The sequence below is a fragment of the Mercenaria mercenaria genome, chromosome 2, assembly GCF_021730395.1.
Source record: "Mercenaria mercenaria strain notata chromosome 2, MADL_Memer_1, whole genome shotgun sequence".
Lineage (NCBI taxonomy): Eukaryota > Metazoa > Mollusca > Bivalvia > Venerida > Veneridae > Mercenaria > Mercenaria mercenaria.
In genome coordinates, this window is record NC_069362.1 from 95,866,019 (window position 1) to 95,885,391 (window position 19,373).

The 19,373-nt window shown below is 38.1% G+C and overlaps 1 protein-coding gene across 2 annotated transcripts in view; it reads right to left on the minus strand.

Annotated features, from left to right (window-relative positions):
• Positions 1-14,170: 14,170 nt before the first annotated feature.
• Positions 14,171-19,373, minus strand: part of LOC123564638 (transmembrane protein 94-like) — a 97,776-nt gene continuing 92,573 nt past the window's right edge. For both annotated transcript variants that reach the window (XM_045358360.2, XM_053537304.1), the window contains 2 exons: positions 15,140-15,307; positions 14,171-14,641 (listed from right to left, as the gene is read on the minus strand). In XM_045358360.2, the coding sequence (XP_045214295.2) occupies positions 14,569-14,641; positions 15,140-15,307 (241 nt within the window). In that variant the 3' untranslated portion in view covers positions 14,171-14,568. The remainder of the gene's footprint in view (positions 14,642-15,139; positions 15,308-19,373) is intronic.

The window sequence follows — 19,373 nt, forward strand, 5'->3', positions numbered from 1 at the left end:
TTGTTTCTGTCCTTAGTTTTCCTATTGTATTAGCCCTTTGTCATTTGCTCCTAACATTCATTCATTGACATTACAAATGCCTCATGGTAACAATTATGTCTCCATTTTGCACCGTACGTCACACTTCATTTCCGAGCAATAACTGGAGAACCATTTGACCTAGAACCTTCAAACTTCATAGGGTTGTAGGGCTGATGGAGTAGACGACCCCTATTGTTTTTGAGGTCACTCGTCAAAGGTCAAGGTCACAGGGGCCTGAACATTGAAAACCATTTCCGATCAATAACTAGAGAACCACTTGACCCAGAATGTTGAAACTTCATAGGATGATTGGTCATGAAGAGTAGATGACCCCTATTGATTTTGGGGTCACTCCGTCAAAGGTCAAGGTCACAGGGGCCTGAACATTGAAAACCATTTCCGATCAATAACTAAAGAACCACTTGACCCAGAATGTTGAAACTTCATAGGATGATTGTACATGCAAAGTAGATGACCCCTATCGATTTTGGGGTCACTCCATTAAAGGTCAAGGTCACAGGAGCCTGAACATTGAAAACCATTTCCGGTCAGTAACTTGAGAACCACTTGACCCAGAATGTTGAAATTTAATAGGATGATTGGTCATGCAGAGTAGATGACCCCTAACGATTTTGGGGTCACTCTGTGAAAGGTCAAGGTCACAGGGGCCTGAACACTGAAAGCCATTTTCGGTCAGTAACTTGAGAACCTCTCGACCCAGAATGATGAAACTTCAGAGGATGATTGGTCATGCAGAGTAGATGACCCCTAACGATTTTGGGGTCACTCTGTTAAAGGTCAAGGCCACAGGGGCCTGAACATGGAAAACCATTTCCAATCAATAACTTGAAAACCTCTCGACCCAGAATGTCAAAACTTCATAGGATGATTGTTCATGCAGAGTAAATGACCCCTAATGTTTTTGAGGTCACTCTGTTAAAGGTCAAGGTCACAGAGGCCTGAACATTGATAACCAGTTCCGATCAATAACTTGAGAACCACTTGACCCAGAATGTTGAAACTTCATAGGATGATTGAACATGCAGAGTAGATGACCCCTATTGATTTTGGGGTCAGTGTATTAAAGGTCAAGGTCACAGTGGCCTGTTCATGTAAAATCATTTTTTGGAAATAACTTGAGAACCACTTGACCTACAATGTTGAAACTTAATAGGATGATTGGACATGCAGAGTAGATGACCCCTATTTATTTTGAAGTCACTTGATCAAAGGTCAAGGTCACAGGAGCCTGAACAGTGACTTGAGAACCACTACGCCAAGAGTGTTGAAATTTAGCAGGATGACTGGACATGCCAAGTAGATGATCCCTATTGCAGCCAACCATCGGTGTCTCTTTGACTGTCACTCCTGACCCCTATTGACTTCTTGCCTATAGGACTTTGCATTGGGGGAGACATGCGCTTTTTTACAAAAGCATTTTCTAGTTACACTTTCAATTTGTATGCCGGTCTTTTGGTATTCAATGAATCAGAACCAGTATATTCAATGATACTTGAAACGTGACCTTTGTGTACCCTATGCACATGAAACTCATTTTGTGTAAATTTATGTGGTACAAAATACATTTGCAACAATGAAATGTTATTACAGGTGATTGCAAACTTGTGAATGACCATTGGAAGGAGTGTGGCTCCTTTTAGAGCAGGGCTACTAAACTCTAGTGCCACTATCAAAAATTGTTGATAAGGAAAAGAGCTGTCGACATTTACATAGTGCAGTTATCACCGGTTTAAAATTATAAGGACTTATACTCTGTCATATATTTTTAGCCCACCATCATCAGATGGTGGGCGATTCAAATTACTCTGCTTCCCTGGTCCGTCGTCCTTCCATCCGTTAACAATTTCTTATCGCATCTCCTGGCAGGATTTTGACCAGACTTTGTCAGAATGATGTACTGGTACCCTAGTTGTGTCCCCCTGAAAATCAGACTGGTTCCACAATTTTTAGTGAGTTATGGCCCTTTGTTTATTTTGATTCCTAATATAATTTTATATTCAGTGGCCCTCGAAGTAGTTAATTACTCAGGGGAGTTATTGTGATCGTTCGATGTTCGGTGTCCGTCGTCTGTCTGTCTGTCCATCTGTCGTCTATCAACATTTAGCTTGTGTATGCGATAGAGGCTGTATTTTTCAACTGATCTTCATGAAATTTGGTCAGAATGATTGCCTTGATGAAATCTAGGTTGAATTCGAATATGGGTCATCTAGGGTCAAAAACTAGGTTAAATCAAAGAAAAACATTGTGTATGGACAGAAGCTGTAATGGTCTACGGATCGTGGGGTCATGAGTTCAGTCCTCGGGCTGGGCGTATGTTCTCCGTGACTATTTGATAAACGACATTGTGTCTGAAATCATAAGTCCTCCACCTCTGATTCATGTGGCAGTTACTTGCGGAGAACAGGTTTGTACTGGTATAGAATCCAGGAACACCGGTTAGTTTAAAGTTATAATACTGGCCAGATAAGATTATGTAGCGAAAGTAATAGGAAGGTCATTTTTCTACAGCAACGCATAAAACATCCGTTCACGAAGACATTGGCTGGATAAATTTACTTGTAAATTGATAGATTCCACCGATGGAGACGGATATAAAAAATGTTACTTTCGGTTTCAGTGACAACGGCCATCATTCGGATACGTCCGTGACTACGCTAAAGGAAGCGGCTAATCGTACGGTCCCGTATGAATAGTGAAATAAACCGCAGGTGGCTATTCGTACGGCAGTTTTGTATTACATTGTACTGGTCATTCAACTGATATGTTTTCAACTGATTTCTTTACTTTTCTTTAATTTTCAGTCGCACATAAACAGGAAATTATTGCGAATATAGAAAAAGGCTAATTTTATGTCTGCGTGCAATGTTGTTGTCATCGTATAACACATATGCAACAAGTGTGAATAATAAAAATGTCACCTATAGAAGTTCACATCATCGTTTGAATATCATGTAATATGCTTACTTTTTCTTTCATATTTCGGTTGATAAGACTGGAACTAGTTACTGACAATAATAAGTCTTTTCTCTCTCCCTCTCTATCTCCTCTCTCTCCCCCACTGAAAACTAGAGACGCTGCTAAATATCTGAGCGTCACACTAAGTAAATACATGTATCTCATTTGGTCAGAATATGTTGATAACATCACATCAAAAGCAAACATTCACTTAGATTCATCAGAAGGGGAAAAAAACAACAACAAAAACAGGAAAGTAAAAGAAACAGCTTACAACACAGTGTCCGCCCACAGCTTAAACACTGCTCCTCTATAAAAATTAGACTGCCGGCAGTGTTCCACAAGATTGGAGGACGGCTATCGTTGTCCCTGTATACATAAAGGGCCTATGAAGCAAAGCCAGCAATCACAAACCTATTCTCTTACTTGCAATTGCTTCCAACTGATGGGGCATGTTTTAGTATCAAATATTATTAATCATTTAGATAATAAAATTTGCTTAATTCCTTCCGACATGGCTTCCGCTCAAAGCACAGTTGTGAATCTCGGTTATTAAATTTTAGTCAAGAATTTTTGATTACCTTGAAGCTAGTAAATAGACAGACCTAATAGTAATGGACTTTATCAAATCATTTGACAAAATCAATCACAATCGTCTACAAGGGGTACCGCAAGGGTATGTCCTTAGGCCTTGCTTTTTCTTAATATATCAGTCACCTGCCAGGCTCAATTAAAAGCACCGTAAGACTCATTGATGATGATACAGTAGTTTATCTCCCTATAAATATCATGCATGATTGTGAGACTCTAGCAGTACCTCCATAAATTAGAGCTTTGGAAAAAGACCCAGTCAAAGGAGTTGAATTCCGATAATGCGAAGTGATTAGGGTATGTAAAAAGAAATAAAAAAAACATTGCTTTTCGCTATAAGCTACATATCCATGAATTTAAAACTATAAAAATGCTTAATATTTAGGCGAACCAGCAGTATAAGATCACAAAAAAAGACAAACAAGACCCTAAAATACATGAAAAGAAATGATCAAACAAATGATAAATGTACAAATTTAAGAAACTCCGTATAAAACATGTGCAACCATAATTGGAAATATTGCTCAACTGTTTGGCATTTAATATGGAATTGAAAGAGTACGAAAGGCTGCGCCCAGATATGTTCAAATCAACTTTGTCTGTAGATGAAGCATAACAGAAATGTTAACTGTACTGGCAAACGTTAGAAACGAGAAAAAATTTCACATCACTACATCCCTGATTATTTTTATATAAAATCCGTCATTCCATTGTTTTTATGCCCCCGAAGGGAGGCATATAGTTTTTAGCTCGACTATTCGAAGAATAAGTAGAGCTATCCTACTCACCACGGCGTCGGCGTCACACCCTGGTTAAGTTTTTCGTACCAGTCCACATTTTGACAAAGTCTTTTGAGATAAAGCTTTGAAACTTTCAACACTTATTTACCATCACCATGTCCAGTTATAGGCAAGAGTACATAACTCTGTCAAGCATTTTGACTGAATTATGGCCCCTTTTGACTTAGAAATCTTGGTTAAGTTTTTCGTACCAGTTCATATTTTGACAAAGTCTTTTGAGATAAAGCTTTGAAACTTTCAACACTTGTTTACCATCACCATGTTCAGTTGTAGGCAAGAGTACATAACTCCATCAAGCATTTTGGTTGAATTATGGCCCCTTTTTGACTTAGAAATCTTGGTTAAGATTTTTGTACCAGTCCACATTTTGACAAAGTCTTTTGAGATAAAGCTTTGAAACTTTCAACACTTGTTTACCATCACCATGTCCAGTTGTAGGCAAGAGTACATAACTCCATCAAGCATTTTGACTGAATTATGGCCCCTTTTGACTTAGAAATCTTGGTTAAGTTTTTCGTACCAGTTTATATTTTGTGTAAAGTGTTTGACATATGGCTTTGAAACTTTTATATCTTGTTCAGTATAATAGTCTCTATCAATAGGCAAGAGTATGTAACTCTCTCATCTTTTTTGGCTGAATTATGGCCCTTTTTGAACTTGGAAATTGGTTCTGTTTTGTAAATGTCCATGTTTTGTCAAGACTATTTGACATATGGCTTTTAAACTTTAAACACTTGTTTATCATTATGATTTCCATCTGTAGGCAAGAGTACATAACTCTGACAATTATTTTGACTGAATTATGGCCCTTTTTGGACTTTGAAATTTGTTCAGTTTTTCTTACAAGTCAGCGTTTTGTCAAAACTGTTTGAACTGTGGCTTTGAAACTTTTAACACTAGTTTATCAACATGATTTCCATCTGTAGGCAAGAGTACATAACTCTGTCAACTATTTTGAGTGAATTATGGCCCTTTTTGGACATAGAAATTAGTTAAATTTTTCATATAAGTCCATGTTTTGCCTAACATATAACTTAACATATTTGCCATCATGGTCACACATTGCCATTTAGTGCAAGACTAATCGAAATCCACAGATACAGGAACATTTTTTGTTTAGTCCATTTTTTTGTTTAGTCTGAAAATCTATGGAAATATTTTGACCCCATTCTTCAATCAATTCTTCAAATAGTCGAGCGTGCTGTCATCCGACTGCTCTTGTTGAACCGTCTCAGTCTGTCCACAATTTTCGTGTCCGGTCCATATCTTTGTCATCGATGGATGGATTTTCAAATAACTTGGCATGAATGTGTACCACAGTAAGACGACGTGCAGTGCGCAAGACCCAGATCCGTAGCTCAAAGGTCAAGGTCACACTTAGACGTTAAAGGATAGTGCATTGATGGGCGTGTCCGGTCCATATCTTTGTCATCGATGGATGGAATTTCAAATAACTTGGCATGAATGCGTACCACAGTAAGACGACGTGCAGTGCGCAAGACCCAGGTCCGTAGCTGAAAGGTCAAGGTCACACTTAGACGTTAAAGGATAGTGCATTGATGGGCGTGTCCGGTCCATATCTTTGTCATCGATGGATGGATTTTCAAATAACTTGGCATGAATGTGTACCACAGTAAGACGACGTGCAGTGCGCAAGACCCAGGTCGGTAGCTCAAAGGTCAAGGTCACACTTAGACGTTAAAGGATAGTGCATTGATGGGCGTGTCCGGTCCATATCTTTGTCATCGATGGATGGATTTTCAAATAACTTGGCATTAATGTGTACCACAGTAAGACGACGTGTCCTGCGCAAGACCCAGGTTCGTAGCTCAAAGGTCAAGGTCACACTTAGATGTTAAAGGATAGTGCATTGATGGGCGTGTCCGGTCCATATCTTTGTCATCGCTGGATGGATTTTCAAATAACTTGGCATGAATGTGTACCACAATAAGACGACGTGTCACACGCAAGACCGGGGTCCGTAGCTCAAAGTTCAAGGTCACACTTAGACGTTAAAGATCATTTTTCATGATAGTGCATTGATGGGCATGTCCGGTCCATATCTTTGTCATTCATGCATGGATTTTAAAATAACTATGCATGAATATGTGGCACAGTAAGACGATGTGTCGCGCGCAAGACCCAGCTCCGTAGGTCAAAGGTCCTAAACTCTAACATCGGCCGTAACTATTCATTCAAAGTGCCATCGGGGGCATTTGTCATCCTACGGAGACAGCTCTTGTTTTTATGTAGATCACCAGTACCGGCTAGACTCTCAGGGCTTCACTTTTATATTCCCTCCTCTCGCACCCATTATCACAGAACTCAATTTTTCACCCAAGAACCATTAGACTGAAACAACCTACTGCATCATGTTAAATCTAGTGCTACTCTTAATGAGTTCAGGAGTGGCCTAGATTACTAATGTTCAAACCTGAAATATATGTTTTATCATCTTTTAACCTGTAACTTGTAATATAATAGTGCTGATTTTAATATTGCACACTAATTTGTGTTTTCAATAAAGGCTTAATCATCAAAGTGTCGACCAGGCAGTCGCCTCCCAGTCACAGTCAGTCATTGACAATGGGGACTATCTAGTTCTGGCTAACATAACTTAACTGACACTGTTTTTATTTTCTGATGGTCGCATTCATTAAGTTATGCTGAAACCCCATTTGTTTAACTAACCAGTATCAAACCGCAACATCTCACACAGTCTCTCGTGAGAAATTCATGATGTCATGCAACAGTTCAGAGCACATGGATATTCTTGAAAATCAGTATCAAAGTTTTACCTATTTATGAATTCAATTTAATCACATAAAATCTATAAAACAACAAACAATTTCTCAGAAAATGTCAATAAATAACGATTCTCTACCGCCTATTTGTTTTTCAAAATGAAGAGTACCCTGATCAGGTGACAACTGCAATGATGGACAAAATATTGCAGACAGGGGTACCAATTCGAAACTTGTGTTCAAATTATGTTGCATGGATTAATTATGCCAGATCAAAAGGAAAATGATTAGAAATATTGCATAGTAAAAGGTGAGTCCATTGCATTTGATAAAATTACAGCATGACAGACTTCTGGAACGATTCCTGGTTAGGTGTCATTCATTTTAGCTCGAAGATCTGTAAACAAAACAACAACATGACTAGCATTTTCATATCGCATTGTCTGGTAAACTGCCTTTCCTTTTATTTAACAACAGGCTTAATTTTATAACATTAATGTATTGTTTGTAGAAATGGCATCGAAAAGCAAAATATTTGTAAATTTCTGCATTTATCCGCCCTCTTTACACAAAATTCTATCACGGCCCATCAGCCATTGTTTTTGACGTATTTAAATTTTTGTCACGTGACGCTGTCTTCGTTGGTTTACGGAATTTGGCGAAGCCTGGCGAGTGAATATTTCATGGTTTTATATCCATTCGTATCTCAATAATATTTGGCCATCAAAGTCTAACTAATGGGCGAATTTGTTCATTAGACTGTTTTCTACAAATATACAAAGTTATTTGCTTTATTTTAACGGTGATTTTTAACAGGATTATAACTTTAACTGCCCGCTATTACATGACTGAAATACTGTTGAAAAAATGGCGTTAAAACCCAAAAACAAAAGAAGCTGTAATTTTCAATTGATCTTCATAAAATTTGGTCAGAATGATTGCCTTGATGAAATCTAGGTCAGATTCAAATATGGGTCATCTGGGGTTAAAAAGTAGGTAAAATCAAAGAAAAACATTGTGTATGGATAGAGGATGTAGTTTTCAATTGATCTTCATAAAATTTGGTTAGAATGATTGCCTTGATGAAATCTAGGTCGAGTTCGAATATGGGTCATCTGGGGTTAAAAAGTAGGTCACTAGGTCAAATCAAAGAAAAACCTTGTGTATGCGATTGAGGCTGTATTTTTAAATTGATCTTCATGAAATTTGGTCAGAATGATTGTCTTGATGATATCTAGTTCAAGTTTGAATATGGGTCAAAAACTAGGTCACTGGGTCATATCAAAGAAAATACTTAAACTCGACGGACCACATTTTTGGTCCAATCCTTATGAAAATTGGCCAGAATATTTGTTTCCATGAAATCACTAGGTCAAACATGTTTTCACTGTTATGGTATGTTTCTCAGGTGAGCGAACTAGGCCCTCTTGTTTATGGCCTTACCTATAGAAGGGTCATAAAGTCTGCAGACATGAATGAGATTATGATTCAAGTTGTTCATTATTTTCCTATTACACCTCAGCAGTGAATGGACTACCCTAGTAGATTGATGATACTCAAATTTCTGGGTTTAATTCTTAGTTAACTTTTTTGTTTTTAACCTACAACATTCAAATTTGGACCGAAGGTAAAGTTTTGAGTGGCTAGGTGAACCTTGACATGAATTGACCTTGATTTTGACCAAGTGTCCTACTTTCACATTTCTGTAGCTACAGCCTTCAAATTTGGACCACATGCATAGGTTTGTGTACCGAAATAAACTTTGACCTAGTGATCTACTTTCCTATTTTTGAAGGTAAAGGCTTCAAATTTGCACCACATGCATAGTTTTGTGTTCCGAAATAAAATTTTACCTTGATTTTGACCTAGTGACCTACTTTTCACATTTCTCAAGCTACAGCCTTCAAATTTGGACCACATGCACAGTTTTGTACCTAAATGAACTTTGACCTTGAGATTGACCTAATAACCTACTTTCACATTTCTCAAGCTACAGGCTTCAAATTTGGACCACATGCATAGTTTTGTGTACTGAAATGAACTTTGACCTTGTAATTGATCTATTGACCCACTTTCACATTTCTCAAGCTACAGCTTTGAAATTTGGACCACATGCACAGTTTTGTGTACAGAAATGAACTTTGACCTTGATTTTGACCTAGTGACTTATTTGTGCTTTGCTCATAGCACATTCATATATTGACCAATCTCTTTGATATTTGGTATGCAAGTACCTTATGACCTGGATTTTGACATAGTTACCTACTTTTAGGATTTTGAATGACACGATCACTCTGTTATCTCTTGTTATTGATATAACATTTCGAAAATTGGAGAATGTAGTGCCGTGTAAAATCTCTTTTACTGCAGGTTAACTGTATTTAAAAGTTATGTAAATTGTGCCAAGAGCTTTTTATACACCCAAAGGGACGTATTATGTCATGACCCCGATGTCCGTCTGTCCGTTAACAAGTTCACACTCGCTTCAAGGTCAAGGTCTCGCGTAGGGGTCAAATGTGATACTTTGTTTCGTGTCTGCTCTTGAACTCCTTCAAGGATTTTAAAGAAACTTAGCACAAATGTTCACCACATCTAGACGACATGTACAGCCATGTTTCGGATAGCTTACTTCAAGGTCACACTTAGGGGTTAAAGGTCATACCTTTGGGCGTATATTGCTCCGCATTGTGGTGCTCTTGTTTCCTGATGTGGACATTTGCGTATTTTGATATATGTCTTTAATCAAACTAAATTCCGATGCACAAACACATAATATGAACATTATCACACATGCAAATGGTCTAAATATATATGATGCTTACACAGGCAATCATTTGAGTTTAAAGAAACCCCCCTTAATGGTATTATGCCACTATTTTTATCTCATCCGAGCCAAAAGCTCAAGGTGAGCTTTTGTGACGCTTGATGTCCGTCGTGTGTCAACAATTTCTAAAAAAATCTTCCAAACCACTGGGCAGATTCACACCAAACTTCACAGGAATGATCCTTGGGTGGCCCCCTACCAAAATTGCCCAAAGAATTAAAACCCATTTAGAACTGTGGTTGCCATGGCAACCGAAAGGAAAATCTTGTCAAAAACTGTTAGCTGGATTTCAAAAATATTTTGTAGAAATGATCTGTAGGTGACCCTCTACCAAAATTGCTTAAGCCGTTCTATTTTGGTAAAAAAAAATGGCTGCCAGGAGTGGGGCTTATATGGTTATATTGTAAATTTCAAAAATCTTCTCTGAAACCTGAAGACCTAGAGCTTAGATATTTGGTACTTTCTTGTTTTTAGCTCACCTGAGCCAAAGGCTTAGGGTGAGCTATTGTGATTGCTTACCGTACGTCCACACTTTCCTTTAAACAACCACAGACACTTGGGGTTCGGACCTCCACACACCCCATTCTCCTCCGCCCCTGGTTAAGTTTAGCCAATATATTTTATCATTTTACCATGTATTGAGCATAGGTGACATCATAAAACGCATTTTGTAACATTTCAGCGTGTTTTTAAAAATGTATTTTTACCATCAATGCCCTCAATATTACAAGATATGAAACATCGCACGAACAATGGGAACACTTGCTTGCGCTGGACCCTCGCTTTGTGTAGCGCATGTTATAAACCGGGAACCAAACTTGTTACTCTTACGGCTATGTTAAACCAGATCATCACTTCTTTATGTAAACAAACCTCGTGTAACACATGCTGAAGCGATAATCCGGTATAATGCAGTCGAAACGGTATCAATTTTGGTACCCGGCAACGATATGCGCAGTCCAAAGCAGGGATCTATTCGCAAGGAAGTGTTCCATAGAATTTAGATAGATTGATTTATATTATTTATTGATTTCTCGTCGGAATACAAATGACAGTTGTCGGGTCCGGTGTCATTTGACAGAACAGTAACAGATCTGACGATTGATACCAGTGATTCATTGGTAGGGGTTCATTTAAACGTTTAACTGGCTATTGTTTCCCTAGTGTTCGTGAGATGTTTCATATCTTGTAATATTGAGAGTATTGATGGTAAAAAATACATTTTTTAAAAACACGCTGAAATGTTACAAAATGCGTTTTATGATCGTCACATATGCTTAATACATGGTAAAATATATTGGCTAAACTTAACCAGGGGCGGAGGAGAATGGGGTGTGTGGAGGTCCGAGCCCCAAGTGTCTGTGTAAACAACATCTCCTCCTAAACCATTAGGCCAATTTTGATGAAACTTCAAAGGGATGTTCCTTGGATGGTCTTCTTTAAAAATTGTTCAAAGAATTTAATTCCATACAAAACTCTGGTTGCCATGGCAACCGAAATAAAAATCTTCTTGTCCAAAACCACAGGTCATAGGGTTTTTAGCTCACCTGAGCTCAAAGGTGAGCTTTTGTGATCGCCCAGTGTCTGTCGTTGTCAACAATTTTACTGTTAACACTCTAGTGGTCACAATTGTGGCCCAATCTTAATGAAACTTGGTCAGAATATTACTCTCAATTAAATTTTGGATGAGTTCGATATTGGGTCATCTGGGGTCAAAAACTAGGTCACCAGGTCAAATCAAAGGAAAAGCTTGTTAACACTCTAGAGGTCACATTTTGGCCCAAATTTAATGAAACTTGGTCAGAATGTTACACTTAATAAAATCTTGGACGAGTTCAATATTGGGTCATCTGGGGTCAAAAACTAGATCACCAAGTCAAATCAAAGGAAAAGCTAGTTAACATTGTAGAGGCCACATGTATGACCATATCTTAATGAAACTAAGTCAGAATGTTAATCTTGATGATCTATAGTTCATGTTTGAATCTAGGTCAGGTGGGGTAAAAAACTAGGTCACTAGGTCAAATCAAAGGAAAAGCTTGTTAACAGTCTAGAGGCCATATTTATGACTGTATCTTCATGAAACTTAGTCAGAATGTTAATCTTGATGATCTTTAGGTCAAGTTCGAATCTGGGTCATGTGTGGTAAAAAACTAGGTCATCGGGTCAAATCAAAGGAAAAGCTAGTTAACACTTTAGAGGCCACATTTATGACCATATCTTAATGAAACTTGTCAGAATGTTAATTTTGATGATCTTTAGGTCAATAGGTCAGGTGAGCGATATAGTACCTTCATGGCCCTCTTGTTATATTTGGTATGTAGCATCATCCTCGGTGGTTCTACCCAGGTGCCCGCTCGTGATGAAACAAAAGCATGTAGAACACGAAATGCCCCCTTGACGCATTCAGTAATTGCATAAGGGACAAAAATTATTTGGTCACTGAACACAAGTTCTTATGTTCTAGTCAATGTGACCTTGACCTACTGACCTCAAAATCAATAAGGGTCATCTGCTGGTCATGATCATCCGCCCTATTAAGTTTCATGATCCTTTGCCCAAGCGTTCTCAGTTTATCTTCTGGAAAGGGTTTAACTGTTCCGGGTCACTGTGTGCTTTGGCCTAGGATTATGAAAGTTGATAAGCATGTTGGTCATGACCAGCAGATGGCCCCTATTGATTTTGAGATCAGTAGGTCAAAGGTCAAGGTCACAGAGACCAGGAACAGTTAAGCCGTTTCCAGGCGATAACTCAAGAACGCTTGGGCTTAGGATCAGGAAAGGTAATAGGGAGGTTGATCATGACCAGCAGATGAACCCTATTGATTTTGAGGTCAGTAGGTCAAAGGTCAAGGTCACAGTGACCAGGAACAGTTAAACCATTTCCAGACGTTAACTTACGCTTGGGCCTAGGATCACAAAACTTAATAGGGAGGTTAATCATGATCAGCAGATGACCCCTATTTATTTTGAGATTGGTAGGTCAAAGGTCAAGGTCACAGTGACCAAGAACAGTTAAACGGTTTCCAGGTGATAACTCAAGAACGCTTTGGCCTAGGATCATGAAAGTTGATAGGGAGGTTGGTCATGACCAGCAGATGACCCCTATTGATTTTGAGGTCAGTAGGTCAAAGGTCAAGGTCACAGTGACCTCGAACAGTTAAAATGGTCTCCGGATAATAACTCAAGAATGCTTGGGCCTAGGATCATGAAAGTTGAAAGGGAGGCTGTTCATAACCAGCAGATGACCCCTATTGATCAGTAGGTAAAAGGTCAAGGTCACAGTGACCCAGAACATGTAAACGGTTTCGGGATTATAACTCAAGAATGCTTTGGCCTAGGATCATGAAAGTTGATAAGGAGGATAGTCGTGACCAGGAGATGACCCCTACTGATTATGAGGTCAGCAGGTCAAGGTCACAGTGACCTGGAACACTCAAAAGGTTTCCGGACTATAACTTGAGAACGCTTGAGCCTAGGATCATGAAACTTAGAAGGGATGTTGATCATGACCAGCAGATGACTCCTAAGGATTTTGAGGTCAGTTGGTCAAAGGTCAAGGTCACAGTGACCCAGAACAGTTAACAGTTTCTGGATGATAACTCAAGAACGCTTGGGCCTAGAATCATGAAAGTTGAGAGGGAGGTTAGTCATGAACAGCAGACGAACCCTAATTATTTTGAGGTTAATAGGTCAAAGGTCAAGGTCACAGTGACCCGGAACAATTAAACTCTTTCCGAACGATAACTTGAGAATGCTTGGGCCTGGGATCATGAAACTTAATAGGGATGTTGATCATGACCAGCAGATGACCCCTATTGATTTTGAGGTCAAAGGTCAAGGTCACATTGACCAAGAACAGTAGAACTTTTTTTTGCCTGCTTTGGTCTAAGATCACATTTGATACAGAGTTTACTTATGACTGGTAAATGACCCATAACTATTGATCTGAGGTGTGTTCCTTGTGCAATTACTGAATGCATGAAGGGGGGCATTTCATGTTCTACGAGCTCTTGTTCACAAAATCTCAGCAGATCATTTTCACTGCTGTGCAATCTTTCTGAACAACACCTGTGGCAGTGATCTACCTAACATAACCTCCCTCTAGAGCAATCTTTTGTCTTAATTAAAGGACCATGTTATTAGATTTAAATAAACAGTTTCCAGGTTTATGAAGTAATTTCATTGAAAATAAAAAAATACACCAATAAAATACCATCTTTTGAATTTTTTGTGATTTTTAAAGAGTTACACCTTGCTATCCCATTTCAAATTATTTATATTGTGATGTTCATCTGGAGACATGCCTCTTATAAGAGATTCAATGATACATAAGCAATTATGACTACTAATATGAGTCCAATGAAAATAGTCCAGTGTAATCCGACTCACTGGCTTTCAAAATGGGAGAGTTCAATCCAAATTTTGTTCCAAAGTCTAGTCTGACTTATTGCCATTCTTTATTTTGTTTAAAATCAAGTATGGCTTATTGTCTTTCAAAACAGGAGGGTTCATTCCAAGTTTTATTAATAAGTCCAATCTTGCTAACTGCCTTTCAGAAAAGAGTGTTCATTCCAAGTTCTGTGGCAAAGTTCTGTTTGACTCACTGGCTTTCAAAAAGGAGAGTTCATTCCAAGTTTTGTTCCAAAGTCCAGTCTCGCTCTCTTCTGTGAACGCACAGCTAGCCTAAAAATATAAGTAATACTGAATGTAAGAAACTTGGAAAAAAGAATACAAAATCGAATGAGTGACAACAAAAAATTATAGAAAATCTTTGGTCCATTTCTTAGTACACACAAGAAAATACTCATTATAACTTATTACTAGAGATGATTTTGAAAAAAGGGCATGTCTCCCACAACTGCCTAATCATCTAAATAGTAAGTCAGTCTTTATAATTTATACTGTTTACTTAATCCACATGTGTATGTGCTTTCATGACACCAAAAGGCGTCGGTTTGGGGGCAAGACTGCGCAAGAAATCCGAGTGTTTTTGGTAATTCAAGGGCCACACAGACACACTGGAGTAAATCAATATGTCTCCCACACCACTGTGTGGTGGGAGACATAATTATTTTTTCTCTAAATCATACATTTTGTGTGTTGAAATTTCTACAAAATTCAGTCTAACTTTTCTTAAAATCTCACTAAAAGCTATGTAAGAGGAAAAACTTTTCAATTTACTTTATTTCTCTGTGTTTAACCAACTCATTGATTAGCACCATGACTATCGGGAATGCTAGCCCCACTGCCCATACTGCAGGGTGGACTTGAGATAACAGCAGGGTCTGACTTACTTCGCTACTTCGTATATATGTATCACAGATGCTAAATACTATTTGTCCAAATAATCTGTAAAAAAGCAATTTCTTATTAGGAAACAAGATTATTGTTTGGTTTGTCCTTTTAAAATGTCCTTATATACATGTAACAACAACAACAACAACTTCTGTATTGTATGGATTAAAATTCTTATTTTTTTCTAATGTGTAAAATAATGAGTGCCAATGTAGTGTTTCCTACATATGTTCTGGGCATGAAATTATTTAAAGATTTATTATTTTCTCAAATTCAAGCCATTTTTGTCGAGCCCGCTTGCAGATGCGAAGACATAGTTGTCCAAATGGCTGTTTGGTGTATGTGCGTGCATCCGTGCGTGCGTCCGTCCGGATTTGTTTGTCAGCAACATAACTTTGACATGCATGGAGCAATCTTGTTTATATTTGGCATGAATGTTAACCTCAGTGAGACGGAGCGTCATGCACAAACCCCAGGTTCCTATCTCAAAAGTCAAGGTCACATTTGGAGGTCAAAGGTCATATCAGATCTTGTCCGGTTCATAACTTTGACATCCATTGAGGAATCTTGTTTATATTTGGCACAAATGTTTAACTCATTGAGACAGAGTGTCAACATGTGCAAACTTCAGTTCCTATCTCAAAGATCAAGGTCACAGTTAGGGGTCAAAGGTCATTTTAGAGCTTGTCCAGCCCATAACTTTGATAAGTTTGGAGCAGTCTTTTTTTATACACCCGTCTGAAAAACCGGACATTTTATGGGAATGCCCCTGGCGGGCGGGTGGCGTCCACAGACTTTGTCCGGAGCATATCTTCTACATTCATGGAGGGATTTTGATGGAACATGGCACACTTGTTCACCATCATGAGACGGAGTGTCAAGCACAAGAACCAGGTCCCTAGGTCTAAGGTCAAGGTCACATTTAGAGGTCAAAGGTCAAATTCAAGAATGACTTTTTCCGGAGCATATCTTCTTCATGCATAGAGGGATTTTGATGAATGCTGGCAAAATTGTTCATCATCATGAGTCGGAGTGTCATGCGCAAGAACCAGGTCCCTAGGTCTAAGGTCAAGGTCACACTTGGAGGTCAAAGTATACAAGAATGAAAACTTTGTTTGGAGCATATCTTCTTCCTGCATAAAAGGACTTTGATGTAGCTTGGCACAAATGTTCACAAGCATGAGACGGAGTGTCATGCACAAGAACCAGGTCCCTAGGTCTAAGGTCAAGGTCACACTTAGAGGCCAAAAGACAAATACAAGAATGACTTTGTCCGGAGCATTTCTTCTTCATGCATGGAGGAATTTTGATGTAATTTGGTACAATTGTACACCATCATGAGACAGAGTGTCATCACTGGTCCCTTCTTTTGAATTACTTCCCTTTGTTGTTACTAGGGGTGACTATTGAGGCCAATTCTGACTATTGCAATACTATTGATATTGCTGAAAAACTATTGCAATACTATTCTATTGCAGGTTACTATTGCGATACTATTGCAATAGTTATCGGCCACCATGTTTTATACAGTAAAACTACCAACTGACATTATTACACAGTGTAAGACACAACACCGTTTATAATTGATGTTAATAATACACATTGATCGAGATGTTTGTATAACTGAAATGGACAGATATAAATCTAACATGTAATATTTTTAACATTTTTTCTATTTCTTGCCTTCCTTGGCTTTGAAACAATAAGTAAAACAATAAACCTATGGAAGGTGTACTCAAACGAAAACGGCCATTTTGTTGCGAATGTCAATGTGTTTAATAACCCAAAGCATCGAAAAAGACGAAAACTGATGGATCAGACTAAGGTGTACCAGCACTAAATGAATGGCCCTACCGAACAGTTTGCTATAGCATACAAGTAGCCTACTTTCTCCATGTCCAAAGTACTTTTTCTCATTTGAGATTATTTAAATATATTTAATCAAAGTTTCTAAATAAATTAAATTTATTAATTATCTCCCCGAGACTTCTCAGTCCTTTATGGTAGTTTAATTCCATGAGGGTAATTATTGTAATGGAGACATAAACATTTTTTACGAGGTGCAAATGAGAGCTGGCTCTGTTTCTTGGTTTATGAATTATTAACTATTTCTGTATTTACTAAAATTTCAAAACTATCGAAACTATCGATTGTTGAAGGAACTATCGGCAATTGTTATTGAATCGTGACTTTTCTAACAATGCTTACTTTCGGGAAACTCAGTATCGCAATGCATCGATATTTCAATGTATCGTTACACCCCTAGTTGTTACTATAAATAGCTTATATTGTAACTTTTTCATTACTAGTCTTAGGGAAAAATCGAGACCACTTTTCTGTAGTGCAACATGCATGTTACGTCCAATTCTGAGGTGTATTTTGAGCTATCTCTACCTGGTAAGGATTTTTGTACGGACTTGCAATTTTTTTTTTTTTTTTTTTTTTTTTTTTTTGGTTTAAAGATTAACTTCCCTTAGTTGTTACTATAAATAACTTACACTGTAACTTTTTTATAACTGACCGTAGGGAAAAACTAAGACCACTTTTTTGTGGTACAACATTGATGTTACTTTCAAATTTTGGGTGTATTTTAAGGTATCTCTACCTGGTAAGGAGTTTTTTTGTGGACTTAGAAAAATAAAAGAATTACAATAATTTCTAAAAAAAAACATTGTAAACAACTACAAAATTAAAATTCCATTTGCAAATACAGGTGCTAGTGTAAAGAAATTTGCTGTGACTGGCGTATATTGTGACATTCTGGCACTCTTGTTTTCTTTGGCGTAAATGTTCACCTCTATGAGACAGAGTGTTGTGCGCAAACCTTGGGTCCCTGTCTCAAAGGTCAAGGTCACACTTTGGGATCAAAGGTCATTTTAGAGCTTGTCCAGGCTGTAAGTTTGCCATGCATAAAGCAAACTTTTTTAGCTCAGGTGAGTTTTTCTGATCGCTCGATGTCCGGCGTCCGTCGTCCTTCGTCTGTCGTCTGTCAACATTTAGCTTGTGTATGCGATAGAGGCTGTATTTTTCAAATAATCTTCATGAATATTGGTCAGAATGATAACCTTGATGAAATCTAGGCCGAGTTCGAAAATGGGTCATCTCGGGTCAAAAACTAGGTCACTAGGTCAAATCAAAGAAAAACCTTGTGTATGCGATAGAGGCTGTATTTTTCATTTAATCTTCATGAATATTGGTCAGAATGATAACTTTGATGAAATCTAGGTCGAGTTCGAAAATGGGTCATCTCGGGTCAAAAACTAGGTCACTAGGTCAAATCAAAGAAAAACCTTGTGTATGCGATAGAGGTGGTATTTTTCAATTAACCTTCATGAATATTGGTCAGAATGATAACCTTGATGAAATCTAGGCCGAGTTCGAAAATGGGTCATCTCGGGTCAAAAACTAGGTCACTAGGTCAAATCAAAGAAAAGCCTTGTGTATGCAATAGAGGCTGTATTTTTCAATTCTTCTTCATGAATATTGGTCAGAATGATAACCTTGATGACATCTAGGCCGAGTTCGAAAATGGGTCATCTCGGGTCAAAAACTAGGTCACTAGGTCAAATCAAAGAAAAACCTTGTGTATGCGATAGAGGTGGTATTTTTCAATTAATCTTCATGAATATTGGTCAGAATGATAACCTTGATGAAATCTAAGCCGAGTTCGAAAATGGGTCATCTCGGGTCAAAAACTAGGTCACTAGGTCAAATCAAAGAAAAACCTTGTGTATGCAATAGAGGCTGTATTTTTCAATTCTTCTTCATGAATATTGGTCAGAATGATAACCTTGATGAAATCTAGGCCGAGTTCGAAAATGGGTCATCTCGGTCAAAAACTAGGTCACTAGGTCAAATCAAAGAAAAACCTTGTGTATGCAATAGAGGCTGTATTTTTCAATTCTTCTTCATGAATATTGGTCAGAATGATAACCTTGATGAAATATAGGCCGAGTTCGAAAATGGGTCATCTCGGTCAAAAACTAGGTCACTAGGTCAAATCAAAGAAAAACCTTGTGTATGCGATAGAGGCTGTATTTTTCAATTGATCTTCATGAATTTTAATCAGAATGATTGCCTTGATGAAATCTAGGCCGAGTTCGAAAATGGGTCATCTCGG